Below are 16,222 nucleotides of genomic sequence, written 5' to 3'. Positions count from 1 at the left end.
AAATAATCATAAGAAAATAAAAACAGTGAGATGCGTGCTACATATAGCAGGGTTGAAATACAAAATTATGTACTCAAGAGTGCTTACGATTCATCTGTGATAAATGAGATGCAATATGTCAAGGTCCATTCTTAGTTCACTCTCATTACCTCATGAACTGAAGTGCACTCTGTGTCGGTGGGTTGGAGAGATGGTACACCAGTCAGAGATGTGAAATCACTGATTGTACACTGCTGCTCTTCTTGTTCCTTAGAGAGCACATCGCTAGATGGTAATTGTTCCGCTGTCTGGTGCGTAACTGTTTGTTTGTGCTAAGATAGACAACCTCTACAGATACCTGAAAGTCATATGAACAGTGAGAATTAACAAAGTGTTAAAGCTATAGTCCATCATTTGTAATTTGTGCATTTTGTTCGTTTGAAGCAACAAAAGGGTTCAAAATCTTATGAAGGATACTGGACAACTAACCTGATGAAGTTTCAGCTAAGCTTCAGCTGTACATTCCGAGAAAAACAGCATTCTAAGATCTCAATTTCAAATCAAAAGTTACTGAATCATGTTTTGAATTGTTTTGAATTGCAGCTATACGCGATGTAGCGCACTGATCCGACGAATTATGACAACTCCGCGCGCGTGTGCGTCGTTCCAATACTTGTGCGCGCTGCGCTGAATAACAAAACGAACTACTAATTTAAATTTTCCTACGGTGCTTCTTAAGAATCACCGTTGGAAATGCCTTCTTTCGTTGATTACTTCAAAATGACAGCTTCTCAGAAGGAATAATTTCACAGGAAGTTTAGTTCCCTTACTTTCTTTCAACCAAGTCTGTTTTTCAACAATAATTACGCCAGTTACTTTTCGGATGGCTGCAAATGATGGACTATAGCTTTAAGGCCGCAGCAGGCTTAATATTTCTTAAAAGTAAAAGATATAACGTGGGGCGTATGTAGCCAACAATATCAAGCAATAGATGCCTTGAACAAAACCCGTGTCATATAAATTCCCCCCCCCCCCAAATAATAATAATAATAAATAAATAAAAAATAAGAAATCTTCTTTAATTATTGTATATTGCCTGTATTTAATTGCACTTTTTACTTTTTCTTTTTCTGACGTGGCTGGCTCTGGAGGATGTGTATAAACGGGGAAACCAATCTGAAATTGTTCTTAAAGTTGTAAATGGTCTGATGAGTCACATCTCGTGAATAAAAGTAAAAAACAAAACAATGTAAGTGCAAATTTTTTTTTCAAAATCCAGCTCCCGCTAAATATCCACCATGTGTGTCCACTGCCGAAAACCATGTGTGTGGTCCAGAGCTGTGACAACCAGTATTAATTTTCACACAATAATACATTTCACTGGTCCCAAGTCAACTGCATGATAAGGGATTTAATTGATATAACCTACCCAGGAACAAAGTCAGTTGATCAGAAATGGACCAAGACCATGATTAATTCATTTCAGAAATGTATTTTTGTTTGAATTCTCATTTTCTGTCTTCTTACCTGTTCCAACAGTGATCAGGGTACCCCATCGATCAAACATCTATGATCTCACGGCTAGTTGCCTTATTTACATCACGGAATAATTATAATAATTATATTTATATAGCGCTTTTTGCCAGAGGATACAAAGCGCTGGGGGAGAATGCAACCAAGCCAGGTAAATGAAGTATATGAACATTGTGAGACCCATTATGTTGCACCTTATAAGGGTTTACAAGGTGCTGCGGCGCATAATTGCTGGCACTGCCAGAAACACCGGGGCAAACCCCCTTCTCTTAGTGACAAGTGTTACTGGGTTCTTTAACGTGCATTACACAACACACGGGACCTTCAGCTTAACGTCCCATCCGAAGGACGAAGCAATAATGGTAAAGTGCCTTGCTCAAGAGCACAAGCACCATGTTCCCACGGTCTGGATTCCAACCCATGTACCACGGCACACGAGTCGAACACCGTAACCATTGGGCCACAGCGCCCCACAGTTTGCCTTTCCCTTTATGAAGTGAATGACAACATTTCCTTGATGATGTACCACTCAACCCTAACTTGTATCTATGCGTTGGACATATTGTTTTATCAGTGTATGCATCGACGTCGAACAAACCACATCGCAAGAGGATCAGTTTCCACTCGACATTCACATCATATATCATATGCAGCGACTTTCCACTTCTGCAAATGGCTCCGTATGTCTTTTGTGCATCGATTAAGTTGCACTGTATTTAGTTCGCGCAGATAAGAGTGATTTACACCACATTCGATGGCTTTGCTATATTCAAAATTACTAAAATCACATTGCAGCCGCACAGACGGCATGTCCATGGCTGCCATGTTGACGGTTGTGTTATGCGAGGGCGCCCTCTTTCGATACCGCGCGCTAACTGGGTGAGCGGCAACAGGACGTTCCCCTCCTACCGGATCAGTGCGCTCACCCACCCACCCACCCAATAGGTGAAGTCTGCAAAATGTAGATTTTGTTACGCTCTTACAACAATTCCTGCAAAATGTCAATTAAGGGCAACCAATTGCACTCGAAACTGTCTAGGGGGCTATGTAGGTTTGGTCTTGAAAATTAGTAATTTTTCAACTTTGTTGACCGTGAGCAAACAAAAACGAGACGAGCTGACAGTTTTTTTATTTTGTATTATTGTAGTCAGATATCTGAACTATATTCCTCTAAGTTTGTTGACTCTCAGCCCTGCATTAATTAAGTTACGGTTTACCGCGTAAAGGACTTCATTTCGTAATAGAGCTGATACGTGTTTTTCTTACGCCTTTATCTCCGCAGTGAATGCTTGCATATCAAAGATTTATATTTCATCGTTTAGAGGAGATTAAACCCTTTCTTTTGATATGTAGGTCGACAGTAAACGATTTAGTTTAAGGGTATAAACGAGGCTATAACTGTACACCAGAAACAACACAAATTTACTCCCCGGAAGTCACCCTTTTTGCTCAAAATTGTCGGTGCCCGTTATCGAGCTATTCCACCGAGTGGTATCGTCTCAGGTGGGGATCAAATGGCCAAGATTTGAACTTAATTTGCTGACCCCCCAACCTTGTCGATTTTTCAGGATTTTGCATGGTCTTCTCATAAACGCACACTTAAGAGCAAAATTCACAATGTTTATTTTTTAATTTTGATAACACTTATTTTTTTCTATCAAATATAGAATTTAAAGTCACTGTTGATGTTAGTTGAAAATGAACCTCAAAATTAGAAGGTGCTGATGACAGCCCCCGGATGAAAAAAAAATGAACACGTGTTATTTTGCGAGCGAGCGGAGCGAGCGAGCCAAAAAGAGTCATGTTTACTATTAAAACATACGTTTCTAGAAAAGTATTTAGAAAAAAAAAAAAATAATAATTTCATTAGGGGACAGCCTGCCCCAAGCAGCCCCTACCCCCACCCCACCACATTTTGGTTGATGTTATTGTCGTTTCATTTTTTTTCTCCTTCCATCATAATTAATAATATCCTTTTCGTTTTGCCCCTCTCCTGGTATTTTCTTTCTTTTACCATGTAATATAATTGGTGATTTTAGTTCAATTCGTATTTTCTCCATTATCATCCCGTTTGTGTGTGTGTGCTCTTGTATTGTATTTCGCTCGAGGATAGACAACAAAAGGAGCACAAAGGGGCCTTTGATCCTCGGACGACGGTGCCTATTGTTAAAACCGGTCCTCGATCGTACGGTTATGTGCTTAGTCTATGGGAAAGTGTTATATTAGAGGGACAAAGGGAAACACAATAGGTTGTCCTCAGGCATATAGTAAAACATGGGTGTGTGTGTGTGGTGGGTTTGTTTATGGTGTAAATCTAGCTCGCCTGTGTCTCAGTATAATGTGTGGCAACTGCAGTCACATATATACTTACTTTGTATATACACTTGTATACACTTCAACCACCATTTTTTCCCATGTTCTTTTGAAGTCTGCAGGCTAAATAGTTTAAGACGAAATGAATCGTCTGCATTCTGCAAGTGTTGTCGAATCACTTCAAGAAATGTCAAGGCCTGAAAATCATTTATTTGTAATTTTTGGGGGGAGGCTCCGATTTTCTATAAAAAAAACCTTTTATTTAACGGAAATGCAAACTGCATCCAAATTCCAATTTCCAAATGATGAAAAACTTTGTCCGCACAAATTTCCCGAAAGCGGCAGCATACAAGGTTTCAAAATAGTAACATACAAGATTTCTGGCTACGCAACCGGCAGTCCCAGGCATCACAGGGGCGCCTCCTAGCAACAGTATTTCTAAGCAACCAGGTTGGAATGTGATGGGCATGCAGCCATGCACCTGTGGCTCAGATAGCTAATCACTCCAGTTGCGCGTGGAAGGAAGTCATATTCATGAAAGCAGACGGTCCTTGATGAAAGCAACCAATGGTATATTTATTGCCGGGAACCGGCTCATTTCATTGGCTGAGATACTATCATCACTGTTTATCATCTAAAGAATCTTCCAATTACTGGTGGCAAATTCTCAAAGGCCTTAACGTTCGGTGGCCTACATTAGGGAGCTTTCGTTTTACACGACGGATGGCTCTACGACGGTGAAAATGAGGCCTCGAGCCATCTGCGCATGCGTCGACTTTGAGTGTTCGTCGACCCTCGTTTTCTACGACGGTACTCTGCACGAATCTGCGTTGTGCTGAAAACGGCAACGTTTAGCGCGCGCATATCCAGCTTTGACCTACGACCCAAACTTTTGACGTATTGCAGGCAAGATGGATGCCACAAAAGTGTTGGAGAGTATTTATACGGTAAGTTTTCATCATCGGTTTAATGTAAATAAATGAATAAGTGGTTGGCCTAGCTGACTGTTACTAGGCCCTAGGCCTATCCTATCCTTTCAAAGATTGTAAGGTGTCTCGCGTGGTTACTACACAGGTTTGTGATGGTGTTCTAAACTCAGTGTATTTTGCAACTTCGTGAACTTCGAAGTCAACTGTACGTCACCATATTAAAAGTAGGCCTAGGCCTGCCTACAGCATACAGTGTGCATTGAAAATGATGGGCCTTAAACTTGTTACGAAAAGTATCCTACACAGGCGCCACCGCTACTAACCACTGGCCTAAAGTAAAAGTAATGTAGGCATTCTAATCACGGGCTTGCCCCCCCCCCCCCAATAAAAGGGGGAAAAGGATTGGGCAGGCCTAGGCCTAGGCAGGGCTATTGTTGCAGCTGCACTGCATGCCTTGCTTGAGGGCGCGCTTCAGTTTCTTGCATTCGCTTGAGGGCGCACTTTCTGCCGTGACCGCGCGGCTGACTCCACCGCTAAAAGTGATTTTCAGGGTTCAAAACCAGCATTTTCATACACAAATAGGGGTTCAGAGATACTCGGTTGGGTAAGTGATTATTCCATGAATTGTTATTTAACTGAGGGATATAGATTTGGGGGCGTAAATGTACTTAGTGGGAAAATATTGGGACTTTTTGATGGGCTTTCCTGCATGTTTTGATACAGTCTGTTATTATACAAGTTATTATACAAGTTATTGGCAGCGCTACTATTTGGCAGCTCCACTTCAGGCTCCGATCTCTGACTTTGATCGACCTATTCTTCTGCAATTTCTATCATGATTTTTACACCAAGATACAGATTAGGAACTGCTGATCAGCATGGTTCGCCAAACTTACTGTGATATGATCCCATTTTGGAGAATATTTGGGATCTTTTTCTGGACATTGCTGTGTACTTTGATCATCAGTACAGCAGCCCACGCTCCAGCTTCCACACAACACCGATCACCAACAATAGCGATCAAGAAGACAAGCACTTACAATGGACCACCACCAACAACAGCAATCAAGAAGACAAGCATTTACAATGGACCACCACCAACAATAGAGATCAAGAAGTCAAGCACTTACAATGGCCCTGCGCCTAATCCTCATGGTGAATGCATTGTGCCTCAACACCTACATGGATTAGCCAATTGTCAGCAAGGGACAGTAATGATGACTTCTGCCCAGGCATTCTGTCTTCAATTAAAGTACCAACCTACAGAGCTCTATTCCCTGTACCAAGGGCCTGATTTCTACACCACATGTCCACTCCAGCCACAGATATGCAGGAAAATCACATATTTAAACATCAGACGGACACCATGCATGATTCATGCACCAGTGGACGTCACAAAGACAGATGACCCTCGAAAACGCACAACTCTACGCAGACGATCTCGTAGAGGTTGCAAAGCAGGGATTCACAGAAGGAGGCCGACTCCCCAAAGTTTGATTCCAGTAATTATTGGTTATGGAAGACAAACTTCTTTTTCCACTGGTGAATATCATCCGGACTATCTACACAATGGATCTGCGAACTGTTGCCAAAGTAACCTAGTGCAGCTTACTGCAAACAAGACGGCGAAAGCAGAACATACTACCTCCTTATGTATGCTCAACGCAAGATCTCTGAAAAATAAAACCAACGCCTTCGTTGACTTTGTTATCGACAATAAATTTGATATTGTTGGTGTCTGCGAGACATGGCTATCCGCTGACGATGATGCTGTAATTGCAGAACTCAACCCTGGAGGATACACGTTCAAGCACATACCAAGGACAGGTAAACGAGGTGGCGGTGTCGCCTTTCTATATCGGAGTGATTTAACTGTACAAATCCATCCAGCCCTTGATAATATCAGTTCCTTTGAACTGATACAGATGGATATCATCCAGAACTCAAACGCTGTACACCTGGTCGTCGTCTACAGACCTCCAGGATCATCAACTCCTTTCAAAGATTTTCTAAATGAGTTCTCGGATGTACTGGACAACTACCTTTTCAAGAAGGCCAGTTTGATTATTTCCGGAGATTTCAACATCCACGTTGATACAACTTCACCTGAGGCCAGAGGTTTCTGTGATGTTCTAAGTGCATATGGCCTTGAGCAACACATCCGTCAGCCAACCCATATACGTGGCCACACTCTAGACCTGCTTATTTCACGGAAAGGGATCGACCCCACAGGACTGTCTGACATTGACATAATCGGTGGTATTTCTGATCACTCCGCCCTTACTTGCAACCTACATACTCCAAGTATGCGAACTGCCCGGAAGTCTGTTGTGTCACGAAACATTCAGTCTATACAACCTGCTTGCTTCATCGAGGATTTGAATGAAGCGTCATTCACAGAGAAATGCACTGTGAGCAACGCAGATCTGGCTGTCGGCAGCTACAACTCCATTCTGATAGCTACTTTGAACACACATGCTCCTGTCCAACAACGTTCAGTGAAAATTCGACCAAATACTCAATGGTACACCCAGAAAATAGCAGATGGAAAACTTCTTCGTAGGCAGCTTGAAAGGAAGTGGCGATCTTCCAAGCTTGAAATACATCGTCAGTTGTATCGCCAACAATGTCAGCGAGTCCAATCGTTAGTCCGTGCTGCAAAAACAGGGTACAACTTGAAACGAATTAACGACTGCTCAGGTGACACGAAAAGACTGTTCAGAGTTGCAAGCGATCTTTTGAACAGAAAGCAGCCTTCCCCTCTTCCAACACATGTTTTCGCTGAAGATCTAGCTGCTCGTTTCAGCAACTTCTTCACCAGCAAGATAGAATCTATTCGTGCCAGTCTGCCAGCCATCAATCAAACATCTTCGTCACGTAAAACTCGTGCAGTCTTAGACACTCTTGCTCCTGCATCTACAGATGAAGTTCGCAACATCATGGCAAGGTCACCAGCAAAGTCATGTGAGCTAGACCCGATCCCTACCTCTCTTCTAAAAAAATGTATGTCTGCCATTACCCCAGTCATCACTAACATCATCAATGTGAGCTTGGATACTGGAGTCGTTCCTGAAGTCCTAAAGAGAGCGATTGTTCGACCAACATTAAAGAAACCTGGTATGGACACAAATTCCTTGCAGAGTTACCGTCCAATATCCAACCTTCCATATCTCTCCAAAGTCTTGGAACGTGTGGCATTCTCTCGTCTCTCAGATCATTTGCAGGAACATTCGCTACTTGACAGCAATCAATCAGCATACCGTTCAAATCATAGCGTAGAAACACTTCTCACAAATTTAACGGACAACGTACTTCAACAAATGGATAATGGAAACATCACAGCCCTTGTTCTGCTTGACATGTCCTCAGCATTTGACACGGTAGACCATCGTATCCTCATCGATCAGTTATGCTCGTTGGGAGTCAGCGGAACAGCTTTGCAGTGGTTCATGTCCTATCTGACAAATCGCTCTCAGCGTGTATGCATCGGAAATGCAAAGTCTGAAGCTAGCCATCTTGCTTATGGTGTCCCCCAGGGATCAGTCGGTGGTCCTCTCTTGTTTTCAATATATCTTCAACCTGTAGGTAATATCATCAACGCGCACAACATCAAATACCATTGTTATGCTGACGACATACAGCTGTATGTTTCTTTCCCACCATCTGCCATTGCTATGTCATCCGCAGCAAAACAACTGGAGGCATGCATCAAACACATCAACACGTGGATGGACTCTAGCGGTCTAAAACTCAACCACTTGAAGTCTGAACTCATTCTTCTGGGCTCAAAGCAAATGCTTGGCAAGGTGGATACGAAGGGTTTTCATGTACAAGTGGGTACTAGCAGTATCTACTCATCTGCCAAAACTCGCAATCTTGGTGTCATCTTCGACACCAATATGTCCTTCCATGACCACGTTTCCCATGTGTCTAGGTCAATCAGATACCAACTTCGCAACCTTGGTTTTGTTCGCAAGTACCTGAGTCGGAATGCAACTGAACAACTAGTCCACGCCCTCATTTCTTCACGCCTTGATTTCTGCAACTCCATATTTGTAAGCCTCCCTCAACAACAGCTAAATAAACTGCAACGCCTCCAAAATTCCGCAGCCAGACTAGTCACTCTCACCAAGAAAGCATGTCACATAACACCTGTCCTTCAGTCTCTTCACTGGCTGCCCGTTGACAAACGCATCACCTTCAAAGTTCTGTTGTTGGTCTACCACGCAGTCCATGGCTCCTCACCAGTCTACTTACAAAACTCAATACAGGCATACCACCCCCCACGCAGGCTTCGATCATCAGACTCCTCCCTTCTTCAAGTTCCTCGATCCCGACACTCTTGGGGTGACCACAGCTTCTCTCACGCAGGCCCCACTCTCTGGAACTGTCTACCCCTCTCTATCCGTCAAGCTCCCTCTTCGATCTCCTTCAAACAAGAACTCAAAACCTACCTGTTCACATCCTAATCTCCTCTTCGGCCTGCACCTTGCAATTCATATGTCTTGAACCTAGCATTTATAATTTGTAGTTTTGTTATTTATAATTTTTGTCATTTAAGTTTTGTAGTTTGTGCTTACTCTTTGTATAGCGCCATGAGCGTCACCTAGTGATGGACCTGTTTGCGCTTAATAAGATGCCACTATTATTATTATTATTATTATGGACTCATCTGATCGCCGTTATTACCTGGTTCTCATTTGTACATGTGTGTTGTTTCACCTTACTGATAAGCTAGTTTAGGGATGATAATTATGGCAATTACTCCTGATGACCTCATTGTTTATTCTCCCTATATTTCCCTTTCTAATTAAAGCTCACATTAAAAGGGAGGGATAATCACCGAAGCTGTTTGAGGTGTTATCGGGAGGGTGTTTTTACTGTTTGTACAACTGCTGTTCAACTGTCTTGGCTGTACAACTGTATCCAGATCATCCAGTGTATCCAGTGTAAGCAGATCATCCAGTAAACTATACTGCTAATAACTCATCTCTGTGCCCACTGGTGCCCATATACCTGTACACTGAATTGTTTGTGCTGGCAAATAAAAGATTGAAGTGAGCAACCATACAAATTGGATTGAGTCTACAGAAAATTGGTCCTTCGAGCCGGATACAATCCAGCAATTTATCGACATGTCTGTCAACGGTGAACCCCAAGCTGAAGAACCCCAAGCTGAAGAACCCCAAGCCGAAGAGTCACGACCTGCTCGTCATCGGCGTTACCCGCTACACTTAGCCCATGATCACCAGGTGACACTTCCGCCTAGTCTACAGCAGCAATCAGAATTATTTCAGCCCCAGCGACCAGTGGATCCTGGCCGACCTCCCTCCATTCGCAGTGGAATCTCACACAACTCCTCAGCTAGATCGTCCAGGTCGGAGATCGTAAAGCGTCTTGCCGAACAGGAGTCACGCAGGAAACTTGAGGAGCTCCGGAGAAAAGCAGATGAGGAGAAAGCAAGGGTCCAATTCCAGGCCATGCAGAGGGGAATTGAGATTGACTCAGACTATAGGCAGGCAGAGATTCAAGTAGAGACTGAGAGACTGCAACATGAACTTGATGTTGTTGAACAAGAAGAGCAAAATCAAATTGAGTCAGGTCATAACTTGCCGGGTCGGGATGAGTCGATCAAAAATAGAACAAGTGCATGGGTAAACAATGGGGTAAGTATCTCTGAGCCCACCGTGTTTACGCCGGCTGGTACTGATACCTCAGTGAATCCTTGCACATATATGCCAGTGTCTGCGCCATTGCTGCAGCCCAGCATTGCCACCTCCATGACAAGTTACGTTTCTCACGGGGCGGCGAGCGCGCAAGCAACAAGTTCCTTGCCACATTCCTTTAACCCAAATCTTCCCGCATTTTTACCTAACACCATGTTAGTTCAGTCTTTGCCCACAGTTCGTTTGTTCAATGGTGTACCAGTTGCACAGTTCCCGTCTACCAGTGGCGCACCAACAACAAAAGGATTGGGTGGTCAGTGCTCAACGCAACGTGGCCCTCCTAGTCAGCAGCCTGCAGGGAACGACAAGGGTCCGGGACCGCCAACCAGTAGAGCAGACGTTTCCAGTGGTGAAGAGCAGAGTGAACCAAGTTCCTCGGGTGATGATGACCCATCAGAGGGTGATAGAGGTAACAATCATTCATGCTGTCCTAAGGGAACTTCCAAAGCGACGGACAAGCCCCTAACTCCTGTTGCCAATGCCAGTAACAGTCCTGTGACAGCTTTCACAGGCCCATACGGCTGTGGCTTTGGAATTTGGGACAGTCTCCCGAAGCTGGACATCCCTAAGTTTGACAGTGAGCATGATGTTAGGCAGTACGTTACCTTTAGGACATTGTGGGACAGCATCATGAAGGGCCCTATGTGCCACCTACCAGAGGCCACCAAGTTCACCTACCTGCGAAGTCACCTTGGAGGTCGTCCACTTGCTATCGCCGATCGCAACCTCATCTTGGGAGATGGAGCATATGCCGCCACAATGAAGCAGTTTCACAAGGCATATGGAGATCCAGCACGAATAATCCAAGGCCTACTAGATCAGCTAGAGTCTCGTCCTGTCCTGGCTCACAACGATTGGTCTGGACTCCGTGACTTCTCTGATGAGCTAGCTACTGCAGTAGAGACAGCAGAAAAATTCGACTTCCGCGATGAACTTAAGCATCATCGCTATGCCACTGAACTGGTAAAGAAATTACCTGAAAGGCTGCATTCAGAATTCCTTTCCAAAATGTGGAATCAAGACCAAGGTATGAAATACACCGTACATCATCTCAGCCAGTGGTTAAAAAAGAAGACCGGTCCTGCTGGTTTGATCCTCCTAGAAAGGGCAAGCAAGTCGAAGTCCACCAGGGAGTCCTCACCGTGGAAGAGTCAAGGGTAGAAGAGGTCTTCTGGAAGCCAACCACATCCATCGAGGTCTTACATGGCCCAAGCTGGTCCTCAGTCGGCAGCAGCTTCGCCAACAATCAAGAATAAGAAGGCCAACTGGGAGGCTAAGGCCCAAAGTCCAAGCAAAACATCTGCAATGACTCCTGAGAGGATTACTTGTCTGTACTGCAAAGTAAAAGAGACAGGCCATTACCTGGAGACTTGCGAAAAATTCAAGGGACTGAAACGGGACCAGAAACTCCAGTGGTTGACAACAAACCAGCGCTGCAGAAAATGTGCTAAGAAGCACGAAAAGGATTGCCTGTATCCAAAAAAGTGTGAAGAATGCCAGGCTGACCATCGCACCAGTCTCCACGAACTCAATGAGCCAACAGTAAAACAAGCTGTATTGTGCTCAGGAGTTGGGCCCAGTCCAAGAGTTGACTACAACCGTGATGTGCTGATCAAAGTTGTACCACTCACTGTTCATGGACCTGGGGGTAGCATCGACACCTTCGGCGTGTTGGATGAATGCGCCGAAAGGACCATGGTTCTCCAGTCAGTTGTGGAACAGTTGGATATTTCAGGCCACAAAGAGAATCTTTGCATTACCACAGTGATGGGCGACACTAAATGGAAGGGAGAATGTGTCAACTTTCAGGTCTCGGCTCGGGGAGACAGTGAGAAGTATGCTATACAGTGTGCATTCACTGCCCCAGATGTTCAACTGGTCGATTACAGTGTGTCCGCAGAACAGCTACAAGACAAGTGGCCTCACTTAAGAGGGCTAGCCTTGTTTTCTGCCCATAGAGTTCAACCGTCTGTGCTAATCGGTGCAGACCATGTTGAACTCACGCTCTCATCTGAAGCCCGCTCTGGTCCAAAGTCTAGTTCACCTGTGGCGGTGAACACCTTGTTTGGCTGGACTGTTCTTGGTCACCAAGGTCTGCAGATCCCTGGCAAAACTTTGGAAGGCCAAAGGGTTTTGTTCACTTCATGCACCTTACAGCAACCAGACCAGAAGCTGCACCAGATGATGGAGCAATTTATGACAGTTGACAAGTTACCGCAGGTAAATGAGAAACAGGCAACCCGCTCAAGGAATGACAAGTTGGCCATAAGCATCTTGGAGGAGAACACCAAGGAAGTTGAAGTTGATGGTGTGAAACGACTAGAGACTCCGCTTTTGTGGAAACCTAACCAAGAGACCTTCCAATCTCCCACAAGCAGTACTGGCATTGGCCCGCTCAAACCAGAGGAAAATTGAACGGAACCCAGATTTGTCTGATTATTGTCGCTCATACATCCGGAAGCTCCAAGACCAGGGACAAGTGAGGAACCTTGGACCGGTGGATGATTTGTCGGCGGACCAGCAACAGGGTTGGTACATTCCATGTCATGTTGTGCACAGCAGTGGAAAAAACCGTCTCGTTTTCAATTGCTCGTTTGAGTGTGGTGGACAGAGCCTCAACCATGAATTGCTTGCTGGTCCAACTTTAGGTCCATCGCTCTTGGATGTTCTCTTGCGTTTTCGTCAGGGTAAGGTGGCAGTGTTGGGCGATATTACCGCCATGTTCCATCAAGTCAGACTTCTTCCTGAAGAGCGACGAATGTTCCGATTTCTTTGGAAAGATGACCAGCTTGACAAGTGGGTTGTCTTTGAGTGGATGGTGCTGCCTTTCGGGGCTGCATGCAGTCCCTGCTGTGCAGCATTCGCCCTTCAGAAAGCTGCTACGGACCGGGTCGAGCAGTATCCACAGGTTCAGTATACAGTAGAGAAAGAGACGTATGTGGACAACCAGCTGGCCAGCCGAGATAGCGAACAAGAAGCAGCCGAACTTGTTCTTGGCACACGCAAATGCCTACAAGAAGTAGGATTTCAGATGGTGAAATATGCAAGCAGTCACCCCAAAACACTTGAAGGTCTTCCTGTGGAGGCATGCTCAACTCGTCAGGTGCAGTCATTGTCCCTGGGTCTACAAGAAGGCGATCCGGAACCGGCTCTGGGATTATGTTGGGACTGGAAGAGTGATGAGTTGCATCACCCAGCGAAGGTTCCAGACAACCAGGTGCTGACTAAGCGCATCGCTCTCAGGGTCCTTGCCAGTCAGTTCGAACCACTGGGGGATATTGCACCGTTCACTGCAAGAGCCAAGTTGTTGGTTCGTGACCTGTGGTTAGAAAAGTTGGATTGGGATGAGAGGGTGACAGACACCGGCTTGACCCAGAGGTGGGAGGAGTGGTGCACCGAGTTGGAACACATCCCACAGATGCGCCTGCCGCGGTGTTACACACCACCATCGGTTGACACAGCAACAGCAAAGAGGTCTCTGCATATATTTTGTGATGCGTCAGAGAAGCTGTACGGAGCAGTTGCCTACCTGCGTACAGTTGACAGCCAAGGGGAGGTCCATTTGAGCTTTGTATTGGCCAAATGCCGGGTTGCACCAAAGCGCCTACTATCCATGCCACGTCAAGAGCTGATGGCAGCTCTCCTTGGTGCCCAAATTTGTCAAGTTGTCCTTGAAGCCCTGACAGTTGAGATCCAGTACACTCTGATGTGGAGCGACTCCACCACAGTACTCAGCTGGATTCAGTCAGAGTCATGCCGTTTCAAGGTATTTGTTGGAACCCGCATAGCTGAGATACAAACATTGACTGATGACATTGAGTGGCGCTACGTCCGGAGTGAGGACAATCCTGCTGATGATATAACCCGTGGCTTACCGGTTTGCAAGCTGGGAGAAGGCTCAAGGTGGACTGAGGGCCCAAAGTGGCTTCTGGATCCACAAGAGGAATGGCAGAAAGACAGTGCAAGTGTCTTGGCCCAAACTCGTGTCAGCTCATCAGTAGAACAGAATGAAATAAGGAGTGTCTTCTGCGGACTCACAGTTCCTACTTCAGAGGTAGACGTTGATTTCAAAGCCTTTCCCAGTTGGGGAGAGTTGGTAAGTGCGGTTGGACAGCAGCGTTACACAGATGACCAGTTGCTCGAGGGTACCTTAACTCCAGATCAACGCCGTGAGATCGAGATCTTACTGCTACGACAGGCACAGAAGGACACCTTCAAGGAGGAAGTCACTGCACTTTCATCCAATAGGGAACTTTCTCGTAATAGTCGTCTGCTGGAATTGGCGCCTGAACTTGACCCAGCTGACAAATTGATCAGAGTTGGAGGTCGGCTCAGACGGGTAGCCAAAAACGACTCAATTTCTATTGAGCCTCATCCAGTCGTACTTGACCAACATCATCCTGTGACAAAACTCCTGATAAAGGACGCTGATGCCTATCTCAGTCATCAAGCTGGAACCGAACAGGTGTTTGCCCATTTGCGACGCCGAGGTCAAGGGAATCTTGCATGCTTATCCCGGATGCCGTCGCTGGCGAGGAACACCCAAGGTCCCACGTATGGGTGATCTTCCAGAGTGCAAGTTGCGCTTGGGAAAACCACCTTTCTACTCGACAGGAATGGACTGCTTTGGGCCCATGACAGTTAAAATTGGGCGAAGACAGGAAAAAAGGTGGGGGTTGCTTTTTAAGTGCATGACCACTCGTGCCGTGCATCTTGACCTTCTCGAGAGCCTTGATCCAGATCACTTCCTGATGGCCTACAGGCGCTTTGCCTCCCGCAGAGGAGTTCCGTTTGAACTTCTAAGTGACTGTGGAACCAACTTTTAGGGGGCCAATACAGAAGTCGAGCAGACCTTGAAGGAAATGGAACCAGATATTGTCCAGCGACTTGCCAAGTATCGAGTCAAGTTCAAATTCAATCCCCTCAACGCACCCTATTTTGGGGGTACCTGGGTGCGTGAGGTCAGGTCAGCCAAGGGGGCACTAAAGGCTGTACTTGGAGATAGGACAGTAACAGATGCTGTGTTACGCACCGTGCTAGTGGAGGTCGAAGGCATCCTAAATTCAAAACCTCTTGGATACGCTTCATCTGAGATAGCCGACGTGGATCCGGTTACTCCAAATATGCTCCTGATGGGAAGACGGGATCCGGCGCTACCAATGGTAGTCTATGACGAGAGCGAACTGAGGGGTCGTAGGAGTTGGCGACACAGCCAAGTGCTAGCTGATCAATTTTGGCGTCACTTCGTTAGGTCCTATCTTCCTAGCCTTCAAACCCGCCAGAAGTGGCAAAGGGAAGAGGAGAACCTGTCGGAAGGAAATGTTGTTATGATAGCGGATCCTCAGCTATCAAGGTCGCAGTGGCCAGTGGGTACTGTTACTCAAGTCTTTCCCAGTGACGACAAGCGAGTTAGGGTGGTCAACGTTCAAGTGAACAACAGAGTCTACAAGCGTCCTGTTGCCCGGCTCATAAAACTAGCCAAGTATGACGAAGGTGATACTCCCGGTTTGACCAAGGTTTTACTCACCCAGATCCCCATTCCCTTTAGGCTCTGTGGCATTAGGAACTGAGTGCGTGCGCAAGAGTAGCAAACCTGTTGTTTCGTGTTAACTGCATTTTCCAGTGTTTGAAGTTAAACTAAAAGTTTTGAAGTTTTTGTAATTGCAATTACAGTTTGCAAATTTCTTGTTGAAATTTGGGGGCGGCCATGTTGCAGCTGCACTGCATGCCTTGCTTGAGGGC

General features: G+C 45.6%; 3 protein-coding genes across 3 annotated transcripts; all 3 read left to right on the top strand.

Moving 5' to 3' along the window:
• The first annotated feature begins 9,751 nt into the window (after positions 1-9,751).
• On the top strand, positions 9,752-11,641 carry LOC119733098. Its single transcript, XM_038206678.1, has one exon. It carries the CDS (start codon positions 9,890-9,892, stop codon positions 11,639-11,641), a length of 1,752 nt encoding a protein of 583 aa, XP_038062606.1. The 5' UTR covers positions 9,752-9,889.
• Positions 11,642-13,199: 1,558 nt separating this feature from the next.
• On the top strand, positions 13,200-15,044 carry LOC119733097. Its single transcript, XM_038206677.1, has one exon. The coding sequence runs from the start codon at positions 13,200-13,202 to the stop codon at positions 15,042-15,044; it is 1,845 nt and encodes a 614-aa protein (XP_038062605.1).
• A 298-nt stretch (positions 15,045-15,342) lies between these two features.
• On the top strand, positions 15,343-16,050 carry LOC119733096. The gene has a single exon (XM_038206676.1). The coding sequence runs from the start codon at positions 15,343-15,345 to the stop codon at positions 16,048-16,050; it is 708 nt and encodes a 235-aa protein (XP_038062604.1).
• The last annotated feature ends 172 nt before the right edge of the window (positions 16,051-16,222 follow it).

This window comes from Patiria miniata, unplaced genomic scaffold (genome assembly GCF_015706575.1).
Source record: "Patiria miniata isolate m_02_andy unplaced genomic scaffold, ASM1570657v1 HiC_scaffold_25, whole genome shotgun sequence".
NCBI lineage: Eukaryota > Metazoa > Echinodermata > Asteroidea > Valvatida > Asterinidae > Patiria > Patiria miniata.
The sequence above is the reverse complement of the archived record's forward strand: the minus strand, read 5'-3'. Positions and strand labels throughout refer to the sequence as shown.